The following is a 21,121-nucleotide window of genomic DNA, read 5'->3' on the forward strand; positions in this document are numbered from 1 at the left end:
GCGGGGCCTGCACATAGCGTTCAGCCAAGCAAGAGGTTAACCTTTAACCTTTTTATTGCCAAAACTTTCGGAAAGTTTGCTCATCTCTAGCCAGGAATTATTTTCAAATCAGATTAACCCATTTATGCCACAATTATAAAATCAGGATGAATATGGAGATAAATGGAGATCAGCAGGCCCCAACCCAGTCCACAAGGCCCAGAAACAGTCTGGGTATTATACAATTACTCCATTGGAATAGAACAGGAAAAAATTGACATACTGGACTGTTGGTGAAGCCTTGTGGACCGAGTTGGGGACCTCTTCTCCAGACAGTTCAGGGGATGTATATGGCTTTGTTAAAATATAACAGATAATTACTGACGTCAATTAACTAACAGATGGGATTTCTTCTATTTAGCCCTAAAAAGGACCACACGTGTGACATATCTGAACGCATGGAATCAAAGCTGTAATAAAACTACACATACATGACAAGTGTAACAAGAATAGAAATACACAAGATCTGAGGTCTTTCATTATCCTCATCACGTTCATCCTGAAAAATGATATCTCACGTGTTCCAACATGACAAGATGCTGGAGGGCCAAGACACCTGAAGTCAACCAGCGAGCCGGCTGTATATAAGGGGCCAGTCAGACCGAACGTGCCATCATTTATTATCTGTAACATTATGAGAAACACGTAAGCTTCTTGGGGTACAGATTCTGCTCTCGTAAGGCTGGTGTCACAGCTGCTTTTCTGAAAGATGTCAGCTTCATCACGTCTAATCATACAAAGACCTTAGAAACCTCATAGGAGTACTGCAGTTACATGTAACAAGGGGCATCCTCTACTCCTTAAATGGGCACTGTCATTAAAACAAATTTTGCTATTGCATTCCTTATGGTAAATAAAAAAAAATTCTAATGTACTTTGAAAAAAAAAAAAAAAAAAATGAAGTTTTCTATGTTTTATTTGTGTTCAAAAAAGCTGCCACTAGGTGTCTCCCTACTTGTCCAGAATACCACAAATACCCAGAGGCGGGGATGGGGTACATTACAAATAATTTAACTCCAAATCCAATCACCAGGAAACCTGGATGGCGGGGTAAAAAAAAAAAACTTTAACAATCTTCCTCCCTCACCCAAAATATTGAGTTATGTAAAACTTCACTGTAAACTTTATGTAAGAAGTAATATAAAAAGTCCAAACAGAAAATTGCATTCAAAACTGCAGCACAGTCCACTAAGGAATATATATGCACTCCTACATTGAGTGTGCAGATAGTGTGACCAGCGTCTGCAGTACACTGTGCACAAAGGAAAAACATATTGTCTCCCCTACATGTTTCGTGGTAACAACCACATCCTCAGGGCTAAGAGACAAATGTCCAGGGCACATTTCCCCCTCTCTCTTTCACAGAAGTACAAAATGCAGTCTGGAGTGGTGAGGTGGAGGATGGTGCAGCCTTAGCCAATTATAGCTCATCTCACACTGAACTGCTCTGGGATGTGTGTATTAGAGTGAGGGAGGAAGTTCTTCCCTGTGTGGCTTCAAATGATGTCACGCCTGCTGGGGAACGCCCCTTCCCAGTCTGTGAATCTGTCTGAGACTGAGCAGACAATACAGAGAAATATCAGGGTAGAAAACTAAAAAATAATAAAAAATAAAGGCAGGGGGTGGTTTATCATGATGGGGGCAGTGAAGTGAGGATTATAAAATCGACAATATCATGACAGGTACTCTTTAAGGAAAGAAGGTTTGCACATTAACATAGGAGATTCTTTACTGTAAGAGCAGTGAGACTATGGGACTGTCTGCCAGATGAAGTGGCCATCATGATGAATTCAATAAAATAAAAAAATTCAGATGGGGACTGAAATGATTTTGGGATTATAATATTAATACAAGTTATAGTAACTAGATACTGGAGAAGGGTCATTGATCCAAGGATTTATTACGATTGTTATATTTGGAGTTGGAAAGGATTTTTTTTATTTTTTGAGTGAGTGAAATTGGCTTCTACCTTATGGAGGTTTGTTACTGCTCTCTGGATCAACACTGCAGGATAATGGGCTGAAGTGTTTTATTTTTTTTTTATGTTACATGAACAAAACTAGTCATCTTCCACCAACCATAGATATTCTAAATTGGACCATCCTGAACGTGAAAACATCGCCAACGGAACAGATACAAGCTCTAAGCAAATGCGTGTCAGAACCAAAACTAAGATTAGTATTTGGCCACATTCACAATGTGTTGCTCAGAAATTCCATTGCAGCAGAGTCTCATTGGTTTTAATTGGATTCTGCTGCATTGTGCACACAGCGGAAACATCTGCTGCAGAAATTCTGATTCCAGCATCTGCAGGAAGAATTGACACATCAACTCTTTCTGCGGAATCCGCTCGGAAATTAATGTCTATGGAGACAGCACATTTCTGAGCGGTCCTAGTGCCGGCTTGTTCTGCCTGTACCTGCCTGGAATGAATTTTGCGGGAAGACATTCCTCAGTGTAAACATAGCCTTAAAGTGTAATGCTGATCACGCTCCATTGGCAGGATATATCTGTTAAAACCTCCCGGAAACTTTGTAACCCGAGACTACAGCAATCAGGATACAAATTTCCAGAAAATCCCATAGGCTAGCATGTCTGCAAATCAATATTCTTATGGCTGGAATCTTAGGCTACAATGTTGTCAGGAGTTTAAAATGGTACTCCGCTGCTCAGCGTTCAGAACAAAAGGTTCTGAATGATTACAGCCGGCGCCGGGGGCTCGTGATGTCACAGAACCGCCCACCTGAGACGTTACATCCCGCACCCTCAATGCAAGTCTTTAAGCATTCAGAACCTTTTGTTCTGAACGCTGAGCAGCAGAGTACCCCTTTAAACTCCAGGCAACTGCATACCTCCAGATTCAAGTGATCAGAATACAGATTTGCAGACATGCTAGTCTATGGGATTTTCAGGAAATCTGTATCCTGATCGTTGTAGTCTTTGGTTATAAAGTTTCCGTGAGGTTTTAAGCATTCGGAACATTTTGTTCCAAATGCTGACAAGTGGAGTATCCCTTTAAAGGGGTAGTCCGCTGCTCAGGGTTTGGAACAAATTGTTACAATTGTTGGAGCCGGGAGCTCATGATGTCATAGCCCCACCCTTCATGACATCACGCCCCCACCCCCTCAATGCAAGTTTATGAGAGGGGGCGTGACTGCTGTCACGTCCCCTCCCATAGACTGGCATTAATGGGGCGGGCGTGACATCATGAGGGGGCGGGGCTATGGCGTCACGAGCTCCAGACTCCAGCATTTGGAACAGCTGGTTCCAAACGCTGAGCAGTGGACTATAAGGATACGTTCACATGTGCAAATTTTCTGCTGCAGATCTGCTTTAAAAGACTACCCATTGAAGTCAATGGGCAGTAAAATCTGCAGCAGCAAATCTGCAGCTAAAACAGATATCCTGCAGCCAAAGTGTGATCTTTGTTAAAGGGGTTGTCTAGTATAAAAAAAAAAAAAATGCATCTCTTTTTGCTAAAACATCACGACTCTTGTCCATAGGTTGTGTGTAGTACTGCAGCTCAGTGCCGTTCACTTCAATGGATCCAAGCTGCAATATAAGACAAGACCTTTGGACAGGAGAGAAGCTTTTTTTCTAATCCTGGATAACCCCTTTAAATATGCGGACCGGAAGCTTTCTGTTAATAAAGCCTTGAAAGCAAATGGCGCTTATTCTCTATTCACAATATGTTATGATTCCTAGAAAAACAAAAAGAAAAATAGAATTTAAAAATACAAATAAATAAATAAACACTGAATGAACGTCTTCTGTAGGAGCCTTGTACACCCCTCCCACATACGAGGCATAGTAGAAGTTCTTAGGGAAGGAGCCGCTACATTCCTTGTACAATGGAATTTGTAATTCACAGCTCAATTCTGCTTTTAATGCAGTGGGAACAGAAACCACACTTCCTGCCCAGTTATCCTTGGCCTCCACAGCTTGTTCCACTCATTCCATATCAGTAGGTCTGTGACTGATCAAAACTCTGGATCTGTTCCATACAAAACCAGAGGGACAGCAGCTGCAACTGGACCGGATTCCAAAAAATAGTATCTCTCCAAAAACATGTTCCATTCCGTACATTGGGGGCTCATTGTTAGATGGAAATAGCTGATTGTAGGGGTGAAATCCTCAAGGACCGATATAAGCTGTCTGAACGTGTACTTACTGGTGACTAGAGATGAGCGAACTTACAGTAAATTCGATTCGTCACGAACTTCTCCGCTCGGCAGTTGATGACTTTTCCTGCATAAATTAGTTCAGCTTTCCGGTGGGCTGGAAAAGGTGGATACAGTCCTAGGAGACTCTTTCTTAGGAATGTATCCACCTTTTCCAGCCCACCGGAGCACCTGAAGGCTGAACTAATTTATGCAGGAAAAGTCATCAACTGCCGAGCCGAGAAGTTCGTGACGAATCGAATTTACTGTAAGTTCGCTCATCTCTACTGGTGACTACAATAACATATTACTTATTGGAAAGTTACACGCGCTTTATTTGTGGAGCAGACAAAGAGTCTTCATCACCTCCAAATGGCGCTTATCTCTAAAAGGAAAGAAAGGGGGTGGGGTGCTGAGGAATAAGGCTATGCTCACACGGCAGAATGTCTGGCGGAAAAACAAATTGGCACTGGGACCGCTCGGAAATGCGCAGTCGCCATAGACGGCAATGCATTTCTGAGCGGATTCTTTCTACATAGTTTGGAAATTCTGTGATTGAAAAACTTCACCATGTGCAGGGTGCAGCAGAATCCCATTGAAAACAAAACAAGTGTACGGAAATGGAGTTTCCAAGTAGATTATTTTCTGCTAGATTCTAAATGTAAATTCCGGTGTGTGAACATGGCCTAAAAAGGTAAACGTTGAAGGTCCAATCTGTCCAGATTCCTTTATGGAAGACATCAACACAAACGATGTGAACTCATTTTATTTAATCTAACAACCAGAGCAAAATTCTCTGCTACTCCAATTATAGAATATAAAATAATAGTAAGTAACTTTATAGTAGTCAAAGCGTTGTCCTACCATTAGATGGAACCAGTCACCATTACAGGGTTATCTAATCCTGTCAACATCATGCCATAGAGCAGGAGGAGCCGAATATATATATATATATATATATATATATATATATATTTTTTTTTTAACACATATATCTATATATATATCTATATATATATCTATATATCTATATATCTATCTATCTATCTATCTATCTATCTATCTATCTATCTATCTATCTATCTATCTATATATATATATATATATATATATATCTCTATATATATATATATATATATATATATATATCTTTGTGGGGGAAAAAATTTACCGTTGCAGGAAAAAGAAGAAAAGTTGCACTCCTGTCAGAAGTGGAATTCATCTTTCAGGAACAGTATATTTTTCATTACAAAGAATTTATCAATAATCTCATACGCGTTTCAAGGGTAATGCTACCTTCTTCTTCAGGTACTGAGGGCATCTTTTTCCTGCAACTGTACTGTCTCCTCACCTTCCTGGGCCTGAGCCAGGGTTTATTGCTGGTTGCTCCAGCGCTCCTCTGTCTGCCCCTAGCAAAGCACCTCCAGGTGAACGTACTAAACCACAAAAATAACAGCACTTAGTGTGCCCTCTATTTTTCCCTTTTTTCTATAGATATATGTGTGTGTGTAACTTATGGATTAAAATCTCTGATCTTTCCATTAGGAGTCTAGTGACCAGTTCTATTATTGAGTGACACCACCCACTGGACTCCAGAGATTTTTATTTATTTTTCTCATTCATTTTCCCAACTATCCTCAGCATTATCCTTTCACAATTAACAACAGTAAAGAAAACTGAAAGACGACTCACAGGTATTTGAGGCTCTCTAGATCTTGAAATGCTCCGCTTGGGATCCTCTTAATCTGATTGTTGTTTAGAAGTCTAAAAAAAAATAAAAAATAAAAAATATTATAGATTGAATCATTTAATACAAGCAAAAAACAAACCCGAAAGTTTTAGTAACATAAATGACATCTGCTAGTGTTTTACAGTTCCCATCCAAATTAGCTTATTGGTGCATATTCCCACATTGCAGCAATTTAAACATCTGATTGTAGTTTTTCCTAGTAAAAATATTACAAAAAAGGGTCCCCAAACTGCATGAAAAATAACCCACTTTCATTCAGCAGTGTCCCCCTATGCCCCATGCACTTTATAGGCAAGCGGCATAAAACAGCAGTCAGAGACAGTGACAGTTCACACACAGGGTTTATCCTAAGGAAAAACATACAGTGACTGGTCAGTTTCTCCAGCCATTTCACATGGGCCCCAAATTTGAACTCTACGTAGCATTGTATGTATGGTTTTAAGATACAGTGGGCCAGATAGGACCATTGTATGTTACAAATATTGTAACCTGAGGCCACTGCAACCTAAGGGACCATTGTATGCAAAAAGTTTATAATTGTTCACTATTCAAAGAATAACCTTTGTCTGCGAAATCTGGAATACGACATTAAAGAAAATGTTGTTGTGAAAATCCCTAATTTAGGTAAAGGCTCCGTGACCACTTAGAATCCTCGGCAGAGTAGTTGCGATGAGATCGCTTGCACATTTTACCCCATAGATAAAAACAGACAAACATTGAAGTTGCAGCACGATCATAGCAATCGTGGAAACTTACCGTAACTCCTAGGCAGGTAATGTCACTGTGGAGTACTGGCCTACATTAAAGTGACTCCATCAGGTTTGGCCAAGGTGTTGTTCATATTTGGAAAATGCATTCAGCATTACACAGGGGGATTGAAAAAGCATGGGGCAAAGCTTTAACCTCTGCATTCATTACAGACAGAACATACATGGAAAAATGTACTATCTACCCAAGTTTTATCTATACACTACAAATCTTCCCAACGATCTCTATTGGTGACACGGCAGATGTCTAGGTGGTAGTCCAGTCCTGTTCAGACACAGCTCCACTTTTATAGGGATGTGTTGTCTCAAGTGATGTAGCCCCAAAGAAAGAAGTCACAGGGCAATAGATCTGGTGATCATGAAGCCAACCCAACATTGGTGAATCAGTTTCAAATGTTCCAACATACCCAAAGAGTTTCATTCAGGTATTGACAAACATCCAAATAGAGATGGAGACTGTGCTCATAGAGGAAGATATGCCTAACAGTCTCTTCAGGAAAAGCCATTCCTCAAAGGAGTACTGTAGTGTAAGACAACAAAGGATAGGGGATAAGTGTTTGATCGTGGGGGGAGGAAGTGTTGACCCCCCCCGAGCAAAGAGGAGGACGACATGCTGCCACCATGTATCTCTATGGGAGAGCCAGAGATACACGAATGCTCTCCCTAAGAAATGCATGGAGGGGGTGTGTTGGCCACTGCATCGTGCATGGGTTGACACGCTCTGTTCTTGGGGACCGCTGAGTGTCGTGCAGGAGATTGCAGGGGGTTGGTGTCGATGTTGGGATAGTGGAAAGATTATTATTTTTTTTTTAATCAACTGGTGCCAGAAAGTTAGGCAGATTTGTAAATTACTCCCATTTAAAAAATCTTAACCTTTCCAGTACTTATTAGCTGCTGTATGCTCCAGAGGAAGTTATTTCCTTTGAAATTTATTTTCATTCTGACCACAGTGCTCTCTGCTGATACCTCTGTCCATTTCAGGAACTGTCCAGAGCAGGAGAGCTTTGCTATGGGGATTTTCTCCGGCTCTGGACAGTTCCTGCTATGGACAGAGGTGTCAGCAGAGAGCACTGTGGTCAGGCTGAAAAGAAATTCAAAAACAAAATAATCCTTCCAATACGTATCAGCTGCTGTATGCTCCAGAGGAAGTTAAGATTTTTTAAATAGAAGTAAATTACCAATCTGTTTAACATTCTGGCACCAGTTGATTTAAATAAAAAAAATAAAAAATGTTTTCCACCGGAGTTTGTCTGCCTTTGCTTTGGCACCATCCTTTTGGAATCACATGTATTTGATCGACAAGTGAATCTGCGACAAAAGCTGCTGGTGAAGCTTCTGAGGCAGATGAGAACAAAGCCAAAATGCTTAATCTCCTTCAGAAACATCCAAAAACAATCTTCCCCACTTATCATGGATATTTACATAGTTTCTTTCTGAGTCGGATTGAGTTTGACTTGGGAATGAGGGAAGCAAGAAGGAAAAACACTTGGCGAAATAAACTTAATCTAAGTATTTCTTAATGAGCGAACCAGATATATCTGCTTACTGTGCGGAGAATACATGCTGTACGCTTCCAGGAGGCTTAGAAGTTATTACAAATGTGAAGGATTGTAACCAGGCACTGCAAGTATGTGAGCAATGTAATGGATTTCACGTAATCAGCCATATGGGTGAATAGCGGTCCTTAACATGGGTCAGCAAGGTGCTAAGTGTCTGTAGTATAGGCAAATGTATAGTGCAAACCATAAGGGTAGAGAAGACACAGCGACTCACCAGATTAGACGTCTGTGAAGCGGTGATTTATTCAGGATGCATGGCAAAATCACATACGGTACAAACTCGCTATCACGGGGGTAAGGGAGAATGGAACAGGTGCGGGGACAAGGCAACGTCCGGGAAGAAGAGTAATCTGACGTGAAACTGAGGTTGCCTTGTCCCAGCACCTGTTCCACTCTCCCTTACCCCCGTGATAGCGAGTCTGTACTGGGGTGTCCCGGTACAGGATCTTGTCGTGTCCCTTGTCTAAAATCCCCTCAGCTAAAGTCCCTCCATTCATATAGGGCTCTCCTGCAGGGCTTGCCCTTGGTCGCCTCATGTAAAGTGTGTTTATATTTATTTAATGTATAGGAAATATATGTACAGGACCTTAGTGGTCACATGATGTACGGTTGTGATGTATAAAATGTTCAAGGACCTTAGAGGTCATGTGATGTACCCAGAGTTCACTGGGTTCATGACTTACAGGTTTGCTGACCAATGAGCTTAGTCCAGCCCCTTATTATATAAAGGGCTGTAGCCACTAAATTCACGCTCTTATCGCTGATCGCCTGGACACTAAAGAAGCACAAACGTCTCAGCATCAATTCAATTCATCAAGGACAAATCCTAAGAACCTGCAGCCACTAAATGCGAGTTACTCAAAGCTCCATCTATTAAATCCTGTGTGACTACTACCAGCTCAAATCTTCTCAATTAGTAGCACAGTGGCCTGCATAGAAGCTCATTGCTTCCAAGTTCCTGCAAACCTGTGAGGAACCTGTATCCCGGTTCACTCTTGAAAAGACCGTTATGTTAAAGACTGTTTCATAAATCCCGCAAGTAAAGTTTCTTCAGTTTATTCCTGAAATCTGCTGTGGACATTCCGTTATTTCTTTTCCCTGCCGTTTGTGGGACGGTTGGCAGTAGGAACATTACTATTGAGGAAACCTCACCCTGGCGTCAAGACATTCAAGGGTTAATACCACCAGACCCTACACTACCACTGCAACACCCCAGTCACTGTTACTCTCCTGGTTCACCACAGTACCGTATGTGATTTTGCCATGCATACTGAAAAAATCCCCGCTTCACAGATGTGTAATCTGGTGAGTCGCCGTGTCTTCTCTACCCTTAAGGTTTGCATTATAAGTTATTACACTGCCTCCAATGTCTTCTGAGAACTGACCTAGAGAACTCAGGAACCACAGCTAAACTGTAAGGACACATACATGGACTCATTTTACTCATGCCTCGTCCAATAAGGTCCCTGGGGCAGGTCTTGGACTGCAGCTGAAGGGCTACAGATAACTGCTGAAGTGCACATCATTTTCTCATTAAGTACTTATGTAGGCCATGTTCATATATTAGAAGGGGTTTTAAAGTTTAGAGGTATTGCCTATCCAGAGGATAGGGCAATGGTCTCCAAAATGTTGCAAAGTAGTGATCTAGAGTCCTGACCTTTGCAACAACTAGAGGACCACATTTTTGAGACCACTGGGATAGAAGAAAATAACTTTATACCAAGAACAGAGGGGAAACCCCTAAATGAATGGAGAAAACTGCGTGTGCACGACCAACGCTCCGTTTATTTACTATGGGGCTTCCGAACTGTTCAGAAGCTCCAAAAAGAATGAATGTGTGGTGTCCCAGCACCAACAGCGGTCCTGTGACTTTGGACTGTCTCGGGCAGCTTGGTAGCACAAGATGTTGGGGCCACCCTTACAGTTAAATCAAGTGTGTTTATATCATAATGTCAGATAATATATTTTCTTAAATTAATTATATTATTTTTACGTGTATATATATGCTTTTCCATGTTACTGTACCTTTAAAGGGGTACTCCGCCCCTAGACATCTTATCCCCTATCCAAAGGATAGGGGATAAGATGTTAGATCGCCGGGGTCCCGCTGCTGGGGACCCCGGGATCCCCGCTGCGGCACTGCGCTATCATTACAGCACAGAGCGAGTTCGCTCTGCATGTAATGATGCGCAATACAGGGGCCGGAGCATCGATACATCACGGCTCCGCCCCTTGTGACATCACGGCCTGCCCCTTTCAATACAAGTCTATGGGAGGGGGCGCTGCGGTTGTCACGCCCCCTGCCATAGACTTGCATTAAGTGGACGGGCCGTGATGTCACGAGGGGCAGAGCCATGATGTCACGCTGCTCCGGCCCCTGTATCGCCCATCATTACGCACAGAGAGAACTCGCTCTGTGCTGTAATGATAGAGCAGTGCCGCAGCGGGGGTTCCCAGCAGCGGCACCGCGGCGATCTGACATCTTATCCCCTATCCTTTGGATAGGGAATAAGATGTCTAGGGGCGGAGTACCCCTTTAATTGAGAGCAATGAACCCCATGTGACCCTGCCTGCCAATGAGAACCCCAAAAGTCTCCCCTGTATAGTGAGGTGCAGGGGAGGAGTTAGTCAGTTCACCCTAGTGTGGCTCCTGAGCAACAGCTTAGCTCAGGTGTGCTGTGTGTTGTGTGCTCTAAGGAGAGGCCTACTTCAAGTTTAATCTCACAACAAGTCATTCTGCAAGGATTACTCGCAAAGAGGGAATTCATGCCCCTGCAGACGAGGCTTCAGAACCTTGACAGGACCCTAAATACCAGGATTCAATCTTCCGTCTCACAAGTCAGTATAATTCTGTTTGGTGTAAGCACCACAAGTCACAGCAAGTCAACAGGGCTCCCAAGGGGTTACGCTGCAATCTCTCACCTAAAGCCAGCTGTATATGTAATACCATCTGCACACTGCTCGGTAAAGACAGTTATCCGTAACCTGACGTGGGTGTGTTCATTTACTCCCCGTGTCTGGCCCAGGAGAAGCTGTCCCCAACCTCAGACCATGCATAGGATAACTGTACCCTGGCGTCACAAAGTGATCAGGTACTCTTAATAATACCCCGTGGACACCACAAATTAAGTGCTTGGTCACGCTTGAATGGTGCACTCCATTCATAGATGATTCATACAGGTTCTCCCTCACCTTCCAAGTCTCTCCTTGACTCATATACAGGGTTTCGCTTACAATCAAGGAGACGCTGGGAGGTGAGGGAGAGAGAGAAGGGGTTCCAGGCTTTGCCACCTAAAAACATCTATTCTCCACTTTCTTAAAACTTGGCTGAGAAATAAATAGAATATTTTATAAGTTTTGAAAAAAAAAATGAAAAAAAAAACATCACCTCCAGGAAAGGTATAGTTTTGCTTTTAGATTCTTTTTTTGTACCACTTAGCAGCAAATCCAGCTGACAGATTCCCTTTAGTGAATTTTGAGTTACAGGAAGGGGCTCCAGATTCTGGACCCTAACCTATTTTCCAGTAGTGAACAAATTCAACACCAATGGCCTATCTGACCTCTAGTACTCCAATGGATAAGCACAATGAACTGGCTATGTTGGTCCTGCTGGTAAAAAGTTTCCTTTATACTAGTGTTTCCCAACCAGGATGCCTCCAGTTGTTGCAAAACTACAACTCTCAGCATGCTGGGAGTTGTAGTTTTGCAACATCTGGAGGCACCCTGGTTGGCAAACACGGCTTTATACAATAAAGATGCCATTGATAGTGATGATCGTAGGGGTACAATCCTAACAATATCGTACGGCCAAGGTTTAGGTAAAGGCTAAAATGTTAAAAATTATTATTATTATTTAAATTATTATTATTATTATTTGTATTATTATTTTAATTATTTATTATTATTTTTATTATTTATTATTATTATTCATTGTTATTATAATTTTTATTATTATTATCGTTGTTATTATTATTTTAATTATGATTATTAAGAATATATAAATAAATCCTCATCATATTTAGTATTATTAAATAACTAATACAGACAGAACAGTAAATATTTAAGAAAATCAGAATATAGCGACATACACAATACAGCCTTTGAGTCGACACAGGAATACTTACAATGTGTTCAGATTCTTTAGACTTCTAAACGCACCCGGGTGAATATCCTTTATTCTATTGAAACGCAAATCCCTGGAAAAAAAAAGAAAAAGACATAAAATAAATATGTTAAGAAGGCTATTTTTGGACAATAAGTCACAATAGGTGATCAAAAAGATTGCATAGGGCTTCCCCGCAGAGCAGGAAAGGAGGAATATTTTAGAGCAGCCATTCGTAGATCCCTCTGGTGTGCATAAAAAAAATGCATGCCGACTCTTTTTATGTATGCCGAATATTTTTATTTTTCACAGACAATGCTTGGAGAGTACACCTTTTAAAAGTTACATTTTAAGTCTTAAATAAAGATTAGGCTGCATTCACACGGCCGTCAAGACCCGTTAAGTTCAGTTAATGAACAAAAAAAATAAATAATTTTTATTTATTTGTTCTGTGCATGCTCAGAAATAAAAACGGATCAAAAAACAGATTGAAATAACGGATTGAAAAAAATGGATGACATTAAAGGCTCATCCGTTTTCCATAGACTTCAATGTTACATTCACTGTATCCGTTTTTTCTGCCGTCAAAAAGACGGAAACGAGTGCAGAATGGTACAAACTGATGTAAACTGATGTTGTAAAAAAAAATCCCATTGACGTGAATGGGATTTTTTAAAAATCGTTTTTTAATCCGTTTACAGCCTGCAAGAACAGAACCGAAATGGCGATAAAAAAAAAAATAAAATAAAATAAAAAACACAGGACAGACGGCAGCATACAAAAAAAAAATAAAAAAAAAAAATATATATATATATATATATATATATATATATATATATATATATATATATATATAAAACCTTTTAAACTGGTCATTATAACTCCACCCTCTGGTGAAATAAAGGAATGACTAGCCTGCGCACTGATGTACAATATGGTGCAAGTATTTAATTATGTTTTAGTGCTATGGCGAACATAAACAAAGAAGGTGTTGGAGGGCATCTTCGTTACAATCGGTAGCTATAAAAAATAAATAAAAAAATAAAAGGATTATGGGGTAGATTCTGTGCAGAGGAAGAGCGGTGTAGTTACCCATAGCAACCACTCAAATAGCTTATTTCAGTTTTCAGAGGGCTTTTTTTTTTATGAAAGAAGCAATCTGATTGGTTGTTGTAAGCAACTGCACCACTCTTCCTCTTTACAGGTTCTTATTAATCACCTTCTAAAAAGTAAAAATTTACAACTTGTAGACCTTTTTGCAAGTGTAGCTTAAATGGTCACTGTCAGATACAAAAACTTTTGATATGTTGTAAAGCATGTATAATTTTGCAATTGCTTTCATTAGAAAATGTTCAGTATTTCATACTGGAAAACCCAGTCAAACAACTGCCCCCTTGCCTGCTTGGACACATACTAGTTCTGCTGTGTCCATGCGTCATCACCTATGTCATGGACACACTTCCTTGATTGACAGCTGTGAGCGCACGGCTCAAAAATCCTCCCACTGTCATCTTGTGTCCTGCTACTGTCAGTGAGGACAAGCTGGGAGTTGTAGTTTTGCTAATGCTAGGGGAGATGTGAGCAGACAGCATACTGAGGGAGGGGGCGGAGACCTGCACAGTGAGGCCACACCCCTTCCTTTGAGAGGAATTCAGACTAGTGAGCTAAATTAAAAGTATAATAAAAAAATAAATAAAGGTGCTAGACACATAAAAATTAGATGTACATGGTCAGGATTAGGTACTGAGTGATATATTAAAAAAAATGTTTCTTTGTTTGATCTGATGGGTACGCTTTAAGATCTAGTTTATAGAGCAATCCCTAAAATGTACGAAGTGCAGGGATTGGCAATCCAAACCAATAACAACTTCAAGTAGCAGTAGATAAAATATAAATAAGACGCAAAATTAAAGTGAGTATTTATAGTTGAGATCATTTAACCTAACTGAAGTAACATTAAAAAAAAAAAAAAAAAACATTTGCAATAATACAAGTGAAGTCAACAAAAAACAAATAAGCCATCTATCAACGTCAGTTAACTTCATAGGCATCCCATAGCATTTGGATAAAAATAACAGGCCATAAATGTTCTCAAAGCTCCATATTATCTATGGCCAAGACAGAGAGTCTACAGCAGTATTTCCCAACCAGGGTGCCTCCAGCGGTTTCAAAACTACAACTCCCAGTATGCCCAGACAGCCTTTGGCTGTCCGGGCATGCTGGGAATTGTAGTTTTGCAACAGCTAGAGGCACCCTGCTTGGGAAACACTGGTCTACAGAATGTACAGTCATTACCAAGGAGAAGACAGAGAATACAAGACACGAGACCCAAGGACCCCAGACACGAGACCCAAGGACCCCAGACACGAGACCCAAGGACCCCAGACACGAGACCCAAGGACCCCAGACACGAGACCCAAGGACCCCAGACACGAGACCCAAGGACCCCAGACACGAGACCCAAGGACCCCAGACACGAGACCCAAGGACCCCAGACACGAGACCCAAGGACCCCAGACACGAGACCCAAGGACCCCAGACACGAGACCCAAGGACCCCAGACACGAGACCCAAGGACCCCAGACACGAGACCCAAGGACCCCAGACACGAGACCCAAGGACCCCAGACACGAGACCCAAGGACCCCAGACACGAGACCCAAGGACCCCAGACACGAGACCCAAGGACCCCAGACACGAGACCCAAGGACCCCAGACACGAGACCCAAGGACCCCAGACACGAGACCCAAGGACCCCAGACACGAGACCCAAGGACCCCAGACACGAGACCCAAGGACCCCAGACACGAGACCCAAGGACCCCAGACACGAGACCCAAGGACCCCAGACACGAGACCCAAGGATCCCAGACACGAGACCCAAGGATCCCAGACACGAGACCCAAGGATCCCAGACACGAGACCCAAGGATCCCAGACACGAGACCCAAGGATCCCAGACACGAGACCCAAGGATCCCAGACACGAAACCCAAGGATCCCAGACACGAAACCCAAGGATCCCAGACACGAAACCCAAGGATCCCAGACACGAAACCCAAGGATCCCAGACACGAAACCCAAGGATCCCAGACACGAAACCCAAGGATCCCAGACACGAAACCCAAGGATCCCAGACACGAAACCCAAGGATCCCAGACACGAAACCCAAGGATCCCAGACACGAAACCCAAGGATCCCAGACACGAAACCCAAGGATCCCAGACACGAAACCCAAGGATCCCAGACACGAAACCCAAGGATCCCAGACACGAAACCCAAGGATCCCAGACACGAAACCCAAGGATCCCAGACACGAAACCCAATGATCCCAGACACGAAACCCAGGGATACAAAGACACGAAACCGAAGGATACAAAGACACGAAACCCAAGGATACAAAGACACGAAACCCAAGGATACAAAGCCAAAAGTCAAACGGCAGTGTACTGGGACTTTTCAGGTCACATATCTGATAGAGAAGGTACATTGCATGCTTCTGTTTACACTTGCCTCATAGCAATTCCTGGCATTCATGACAGACCCACCGTTATTGGTGTCAAACTGGGACTCATTCTAGAAATGTATGGCTTTTCTCGCTATTAAAGAGCCATATTATGCAGCACATTCACCATCACTAATCCTACAGCACCATTTGTTTTATTCCAGCACCCTCACTAACAGAAAGCTACCATATTTAAAGTACTCCAGGATAAATAATAAAAATCATAAGGATAGGGGATAAGCATCAATCTCCCACCCGGCTCTCTGTGTCTACCACCGCACAAAGCTGTTGGCTCTTCCATTGAGATATATGGAGAGTCGTGTTGGCAACAGCTCTGTACAGTGTTGGACGTGCCCCATTCAGGAGGAAAGCAGGGGGAGCCAGGTGGGAGATCCCAGCAGTTGGACACCCCCCCCCCTCCCAACTCTATCTGTATACTGCTGCTATCTCTATGGGATCAGGGTATACAGTAGTTAAACACTTCCCCTCCAGCTACATCTGTATACTGCTGCTCTCTCTAAAGGATCAGCGACTGTGCTCATTAAATGCAATTTAGATTTTTTTCTGCTTTCGTCATGATATTCCCAACATAGTGGAATGGTAATTTTTAATTTTTTTTTTTTTTTTTTTTTTTTTTACTACTGCAATTGGGTTAAATGGGTAATTTCTACCACAATTTTGGCATATCACATGTGAAAAATGCAGTATGAATATAATGTAAAGACTTCAAAATCTTTACATTATCGCTTTTGTCAAATCGCTTTCTCCTTGTGACAATATTTCTCTAAAAAAAAAAAAAAAAACTTAAGAAACACATCAGTCTCAATGTGAACTGACACCAACTCACTTAGGACTCTCATAAAGGTCACCTGGCTGACCTCCAGGACCAGCAGCCTAATTAAATGACCAGGTGCAAGGATCAAACAACACACCCTCAGCGGTTGGCTGCCCCGGCATGCTGGGAGTTGTAGTTTTGCAACAGCTGGAGGCACCCTGGGTTGAAAAAACACTGACCTATACTGTATCTATCTCTCTCTCTCTCTCTCTCTCTCTCTCTCTCTCTCTCTCTCTCTCTCTATATATATAACTTAATGTGTGTGTATGTATGTATATATGTATGTATGTATGTATGTTCCAGCATCATGTCCAAATTGCTAAACATATTAACATGAAACTTGGCACACATGTTACTTGTATGTCAACAACAAACATAGGATAGGTGATTTAACCCTTACTCACCCCCATTTGCCAGGGTCGGGGTTTTTGTTTCAAGTCCCATGCAAGTATATGGGACTTCCAGTACCTCACTCCACAAGCTCCGCTCTGCATCTCCTGGTGAATGCGTCAATCCGGCTTGCAAGCCACACCCCATCTCACAATGACACGCCCATAGCTTAAGCCCCACCCCTTTTATTATGTGTCCTTTTTGTGCATCAGTCTGGCTTGCAAATCACGCCCAGTCCCACAAAGCCACATCCCCTTCTATTTTCAGCTTACAATATCTTAATCACAAATTAGTCCCACTTGAGGTCGAGATGGGGGGGGGGGGGGGTCGAGACAGGGGGACAGGTTATGACAACAATATATGGGGATGGGATATGAAGTCAAAAGCTTCCTCCTTTGTTGATTTTCCTCCCCAACAAGGATTAGGAAGGAAAAACCGGGTACTCAGCTTGTACTATTGTGGTGTCTCGGTACCGTATTTTATACGTTACCTATGTAGAGGTCCCCATAGTCAGTGTCCCTAGGACGTTGGGGGCCCTCTTTTCTAGTCTTCCCCTTGTCACCTCTCACTTAACCACTAAATGTATAGTAGTTCTATCTGATACAGTTATAAGTCTAAAAAGTGTATATATTGAATTGTCTACCTCTTTGTAGCTTAACAGGACCTGCGGGTCATGTGATCAGGTGGAAAACTATGGTTTTGCTTTAGGACCTTAGGAGGTCCCAGTGACGTGTTCACCCACCATGCCTTGTAACAGCTGACTCGGACCAATCCAAAACGGCCCTGCCCACATAAGGGAGCAGCGGCCATTAATCGCTCTCTTGTTCCTGCGCTGCTGATGAGGATGGATCTGCGCAGCTATTTTCCGCAGTGACTAGGCCCAAGCCTTGCGGTAACGGCCATTCATACCAAACTGTGAGTTATCTCAATCCCTGTTAATTTTGCAAGATCACCGGACCTAAACAGACCCCTAAATCCGGACGGATCTCTGCACAAATCCTAATTCTATTAATCCTTGGATAAGTCAATGGTCCGCAGCATCTGTCCATCATTGCTGAGCTGTATAGAGACTGTATTACTAAGACTGTTGCTGTTAATTGGATGTACCGCAAGTACCTCAGTTTATGCAAGTTCAAGTTCATCTCTATTGTGGACCTTCATTCATTTAAGCACGCACCTATCGTTTCTGGGAAGGGTGGCGATAGGCCGATGATTTACCTTAGCGTATTAACCCTCACCCTGGCGTCACGAGTGACAGGGGTTAAATTAACCCCTCATATACCGAAGCAACACCCCCACTGTATTATATCCCCCCAAGGGCTACCACACTATTATATAGTCCAACATGCTGGGAGTTGTAGATTTCGTTTGAGGCAGCTGCTGAGCCACAGGCTGTATCAGGGCATGCTGGGAGTTGTAGTTAGTAACTAATTGCAACTCCCTAATTTAATTTTTTTTAAAAAGCGATCAAAAAGTCTCATCAAAACAAAATGGTACTGTTAAAAACAACAGATTGAGGCGCAAAAAATTAGCCCTCATACTGGCCGGAATAAGGAGAAATAAAGTTATAGGGGTCAGAATAGGACAACATTTCCCCCCGCATGTGTGTATCCTGTGATGTCACGCATATATAATTATGCAAATTAGTATGGTCAGTTTTTTTTGCAAGAAAGGTGGCAACCCTACTCAGGCCTCAATTATTACAGAGTCTTAAAGACGTTTACACAAAGGATCACAGTGCACAGTCATAGCGATGGGTCTGAACAATTGATTCTCTCTTCTCCCTGTCTAAACATTAAAGAAAACCCTTCCTCCAAACACCTGCGGGAACACCTGCAATGAAGGGCGAGGAGCCAGCTGCGGCGGATCATTCACACTCCTGTGCTGAAACCATACAGGAAACCCGAGCAGTCTCCCACCTCCTGAAGGTTACTCAGCAGACTCCTGCCCGGGTCCATAAATTCTACTTTTACCTCCGCTACAGTGGGGGAAGGGGGGTCTCTTAAATATGACTCCGCAGAATCAAGCTACAAAACCCTGTAAGAGGAGACAGGGGGAAAGCAATCTGCAATAGAAAAAAAAATTATAATAACATGGAATCATCTTAATCCCTCTGATTCTGAGTGGCTTCCAAGACATAGGAGGCTTTATAATTCTGTTGCTGGCGGGGGGGTGAGGAGGACAAAAAATTTTCAGTTTCTGCGCTAGTTAATTTTGAGACACCCATAATAGGAAAAAGTAAAATGTGGTAATGTTACAAAGCTCAAAAGAACAAAAACAAATAAATATTAAATAAAAAGTAAAAAAAAAGGTCCTTTCAGGAGATATCCTAGTTAGTCCGTTGACTGCTTTAGTCTGCATGAATTAGTCCTGTATGACAATCTGAGTTCTCCTAGGACTGTATCTGTCTTTACCTGGCACCCGAAGCATTTTGGAAGCGAAATCTATTAGTTTAATTACTCTATTTTGGTCAGGTGATCACCAGTCGGGACCCTTGGAAAGTTACAGTGCTTAAAGGGTGCTTATTACTTACCTTGCCTGAGAGACTTTCCGGATGATAAATATATGCAGTTTGAAAGGTGTCCCTGCCAGCCCATAAGTAGTCTCCTGGGTGGGGAGCCACCCTATGCTAGTCCTGTCTGCTTGGGCTGTAATCACACCCCACTCTGCATGATTGACAGCTCAAGTCATCGATCTGCTCCCTAAGCAGATAGAGCAGAGCAATAAAACACAATGTGCCCGGGCTGTCAATTAGAAGCAAATCCCCATAGCAAACCTCTTCTAAATATGAAGGTTCCCAAGACACGTGTCAGAGAACACTTAGACAGAAAACAATAACCTTAACTTCAGAAGCTCATAAGTACTGAAAGGATTAAGATTTTTTAATAGAAGTAATTTACAAATATGTTTAACTTTCTGCCACCAGTTGATTTAAAAGAAAAAAGGTTTTCACCGGAGTACCCCTTAAAGGAACAAGTGTTTATCATGGTTTTTTTTTTGTCAGCATAGAGGGTTATTTTTTTTTTTTGCAGTACAATTTCTATTTCTCAATGGCTCCAGTTAAACATTTTATGTTTTCAAAAAATTTAGGAACTGTATATACTTTTGCATTGTCCAGCTGATTTCAATGCCGTAAATCCACTGGGGAAATTCAGCGAGCAAAATCCTCATGGTATTTCCTCAGTGTGAATACGCCCTAACAGCACTGGGTCTGGCGAGAGGAAACCCTTTAAAAATAGCCCATATTTGTTTCCTGGTTTCCAGTTTACATAAACCTTGGCGTCTGTGAATAACACTAAGATCAGAGTGCAGGGAGGATGGCAGATAGATGAGAAGAGTCCTTGTTTGGAAAGAGAGACACTTTTCTAACATGGCCTCTAAAACATGGCTTAAAACCGAAAGTGACCGATGGCCTGTACTGAAATAGTAAATAATGGAAACCATAAGACAGTGGTCTGCACAATGTGGCCCCTTAGATGTTGCAAAACTACAATTTCCAACAGGCATTACAGTACAACGAAATTCAGATGCCCCCGTTTCCCTGCTGCTTCCATTTCAATGGCACCCGGTCCCCGATGCTCACACTTCCGCTTCCTATGATGTCCTATTCATGCAAAACCTGTCCACACAGCCAATCACAAAGTCCCATAAGGGGCAAATCTATAGGGGGGCAGAGGTTTCACCAGGGCCCAGGTGGCTAAAAGGGTTCCAAGGCACCACCAGCCCATAAGACACCGCCACTATTATAAATGGCATATGGCAGACATGGGCCTGGTTATAGATTTTGCATTGGGGCCCAGAGGATACAAGTAACACCACTGGCTCCCACTGTCACCCATCAGCAGCCTGCCATGGTGGCCAGGGGCTAACAAGCTTTCCCAGGCCTGCCATGGCTGTATGTCTATCGCTATACAATAACACGAGATAATGCTTTAGTATATCGATAATGTTCTGTAGTGGGACTAAAAAAACTAAGATTATTAAAAGGAAAAAATGTTCTTAAATTTATTTAATTAAT

The 21,121-nt window shown here is 42.2% G+C and overlaps 1 protein-coding gene across 1 annotated transcript in view; it reads right to left on the reverse strand.

Annotated features, from left to right (window-relative positions):
* Window positions 1-21,121, reverse strand: part of PXDN (peroxidasin) — a 140,440-nt gene that overhangs the window by 67,475 nt on the left and 51,844 nt on the right. Inside the window, exons 2-3 of the mRNA XM_056564075.1 lie at window positions 12,400-12,471; window positions 5,892-5,963 (exon numbers count right to left, since the gene is read on the reverse strand). Coding sequence (XP_056420050.1) covers window positions 5,892-5,963; window positions 12,400-12,471 — 144 coding nt within the window. The remainder of the gene's footprint in view (window positions 1-5,891; window positions 5,964-12,399; window positions 12,472-21,121) is intronic.

The sequence above is a fragment of the Hyla sarda genome, chromosome 3, assembly GCF_029499605.1.
Source record: "Hyla sarda isolate aHylSar1 chromosome 3, aHylSar1.hap1, whole genome shotgun sequence".
Classification (NCBI taxonomy): Eukaryota; Metazoa; Chordata; class Amphibia; order Anura; family Hylidae; genus Hyla; species Hyla sarda.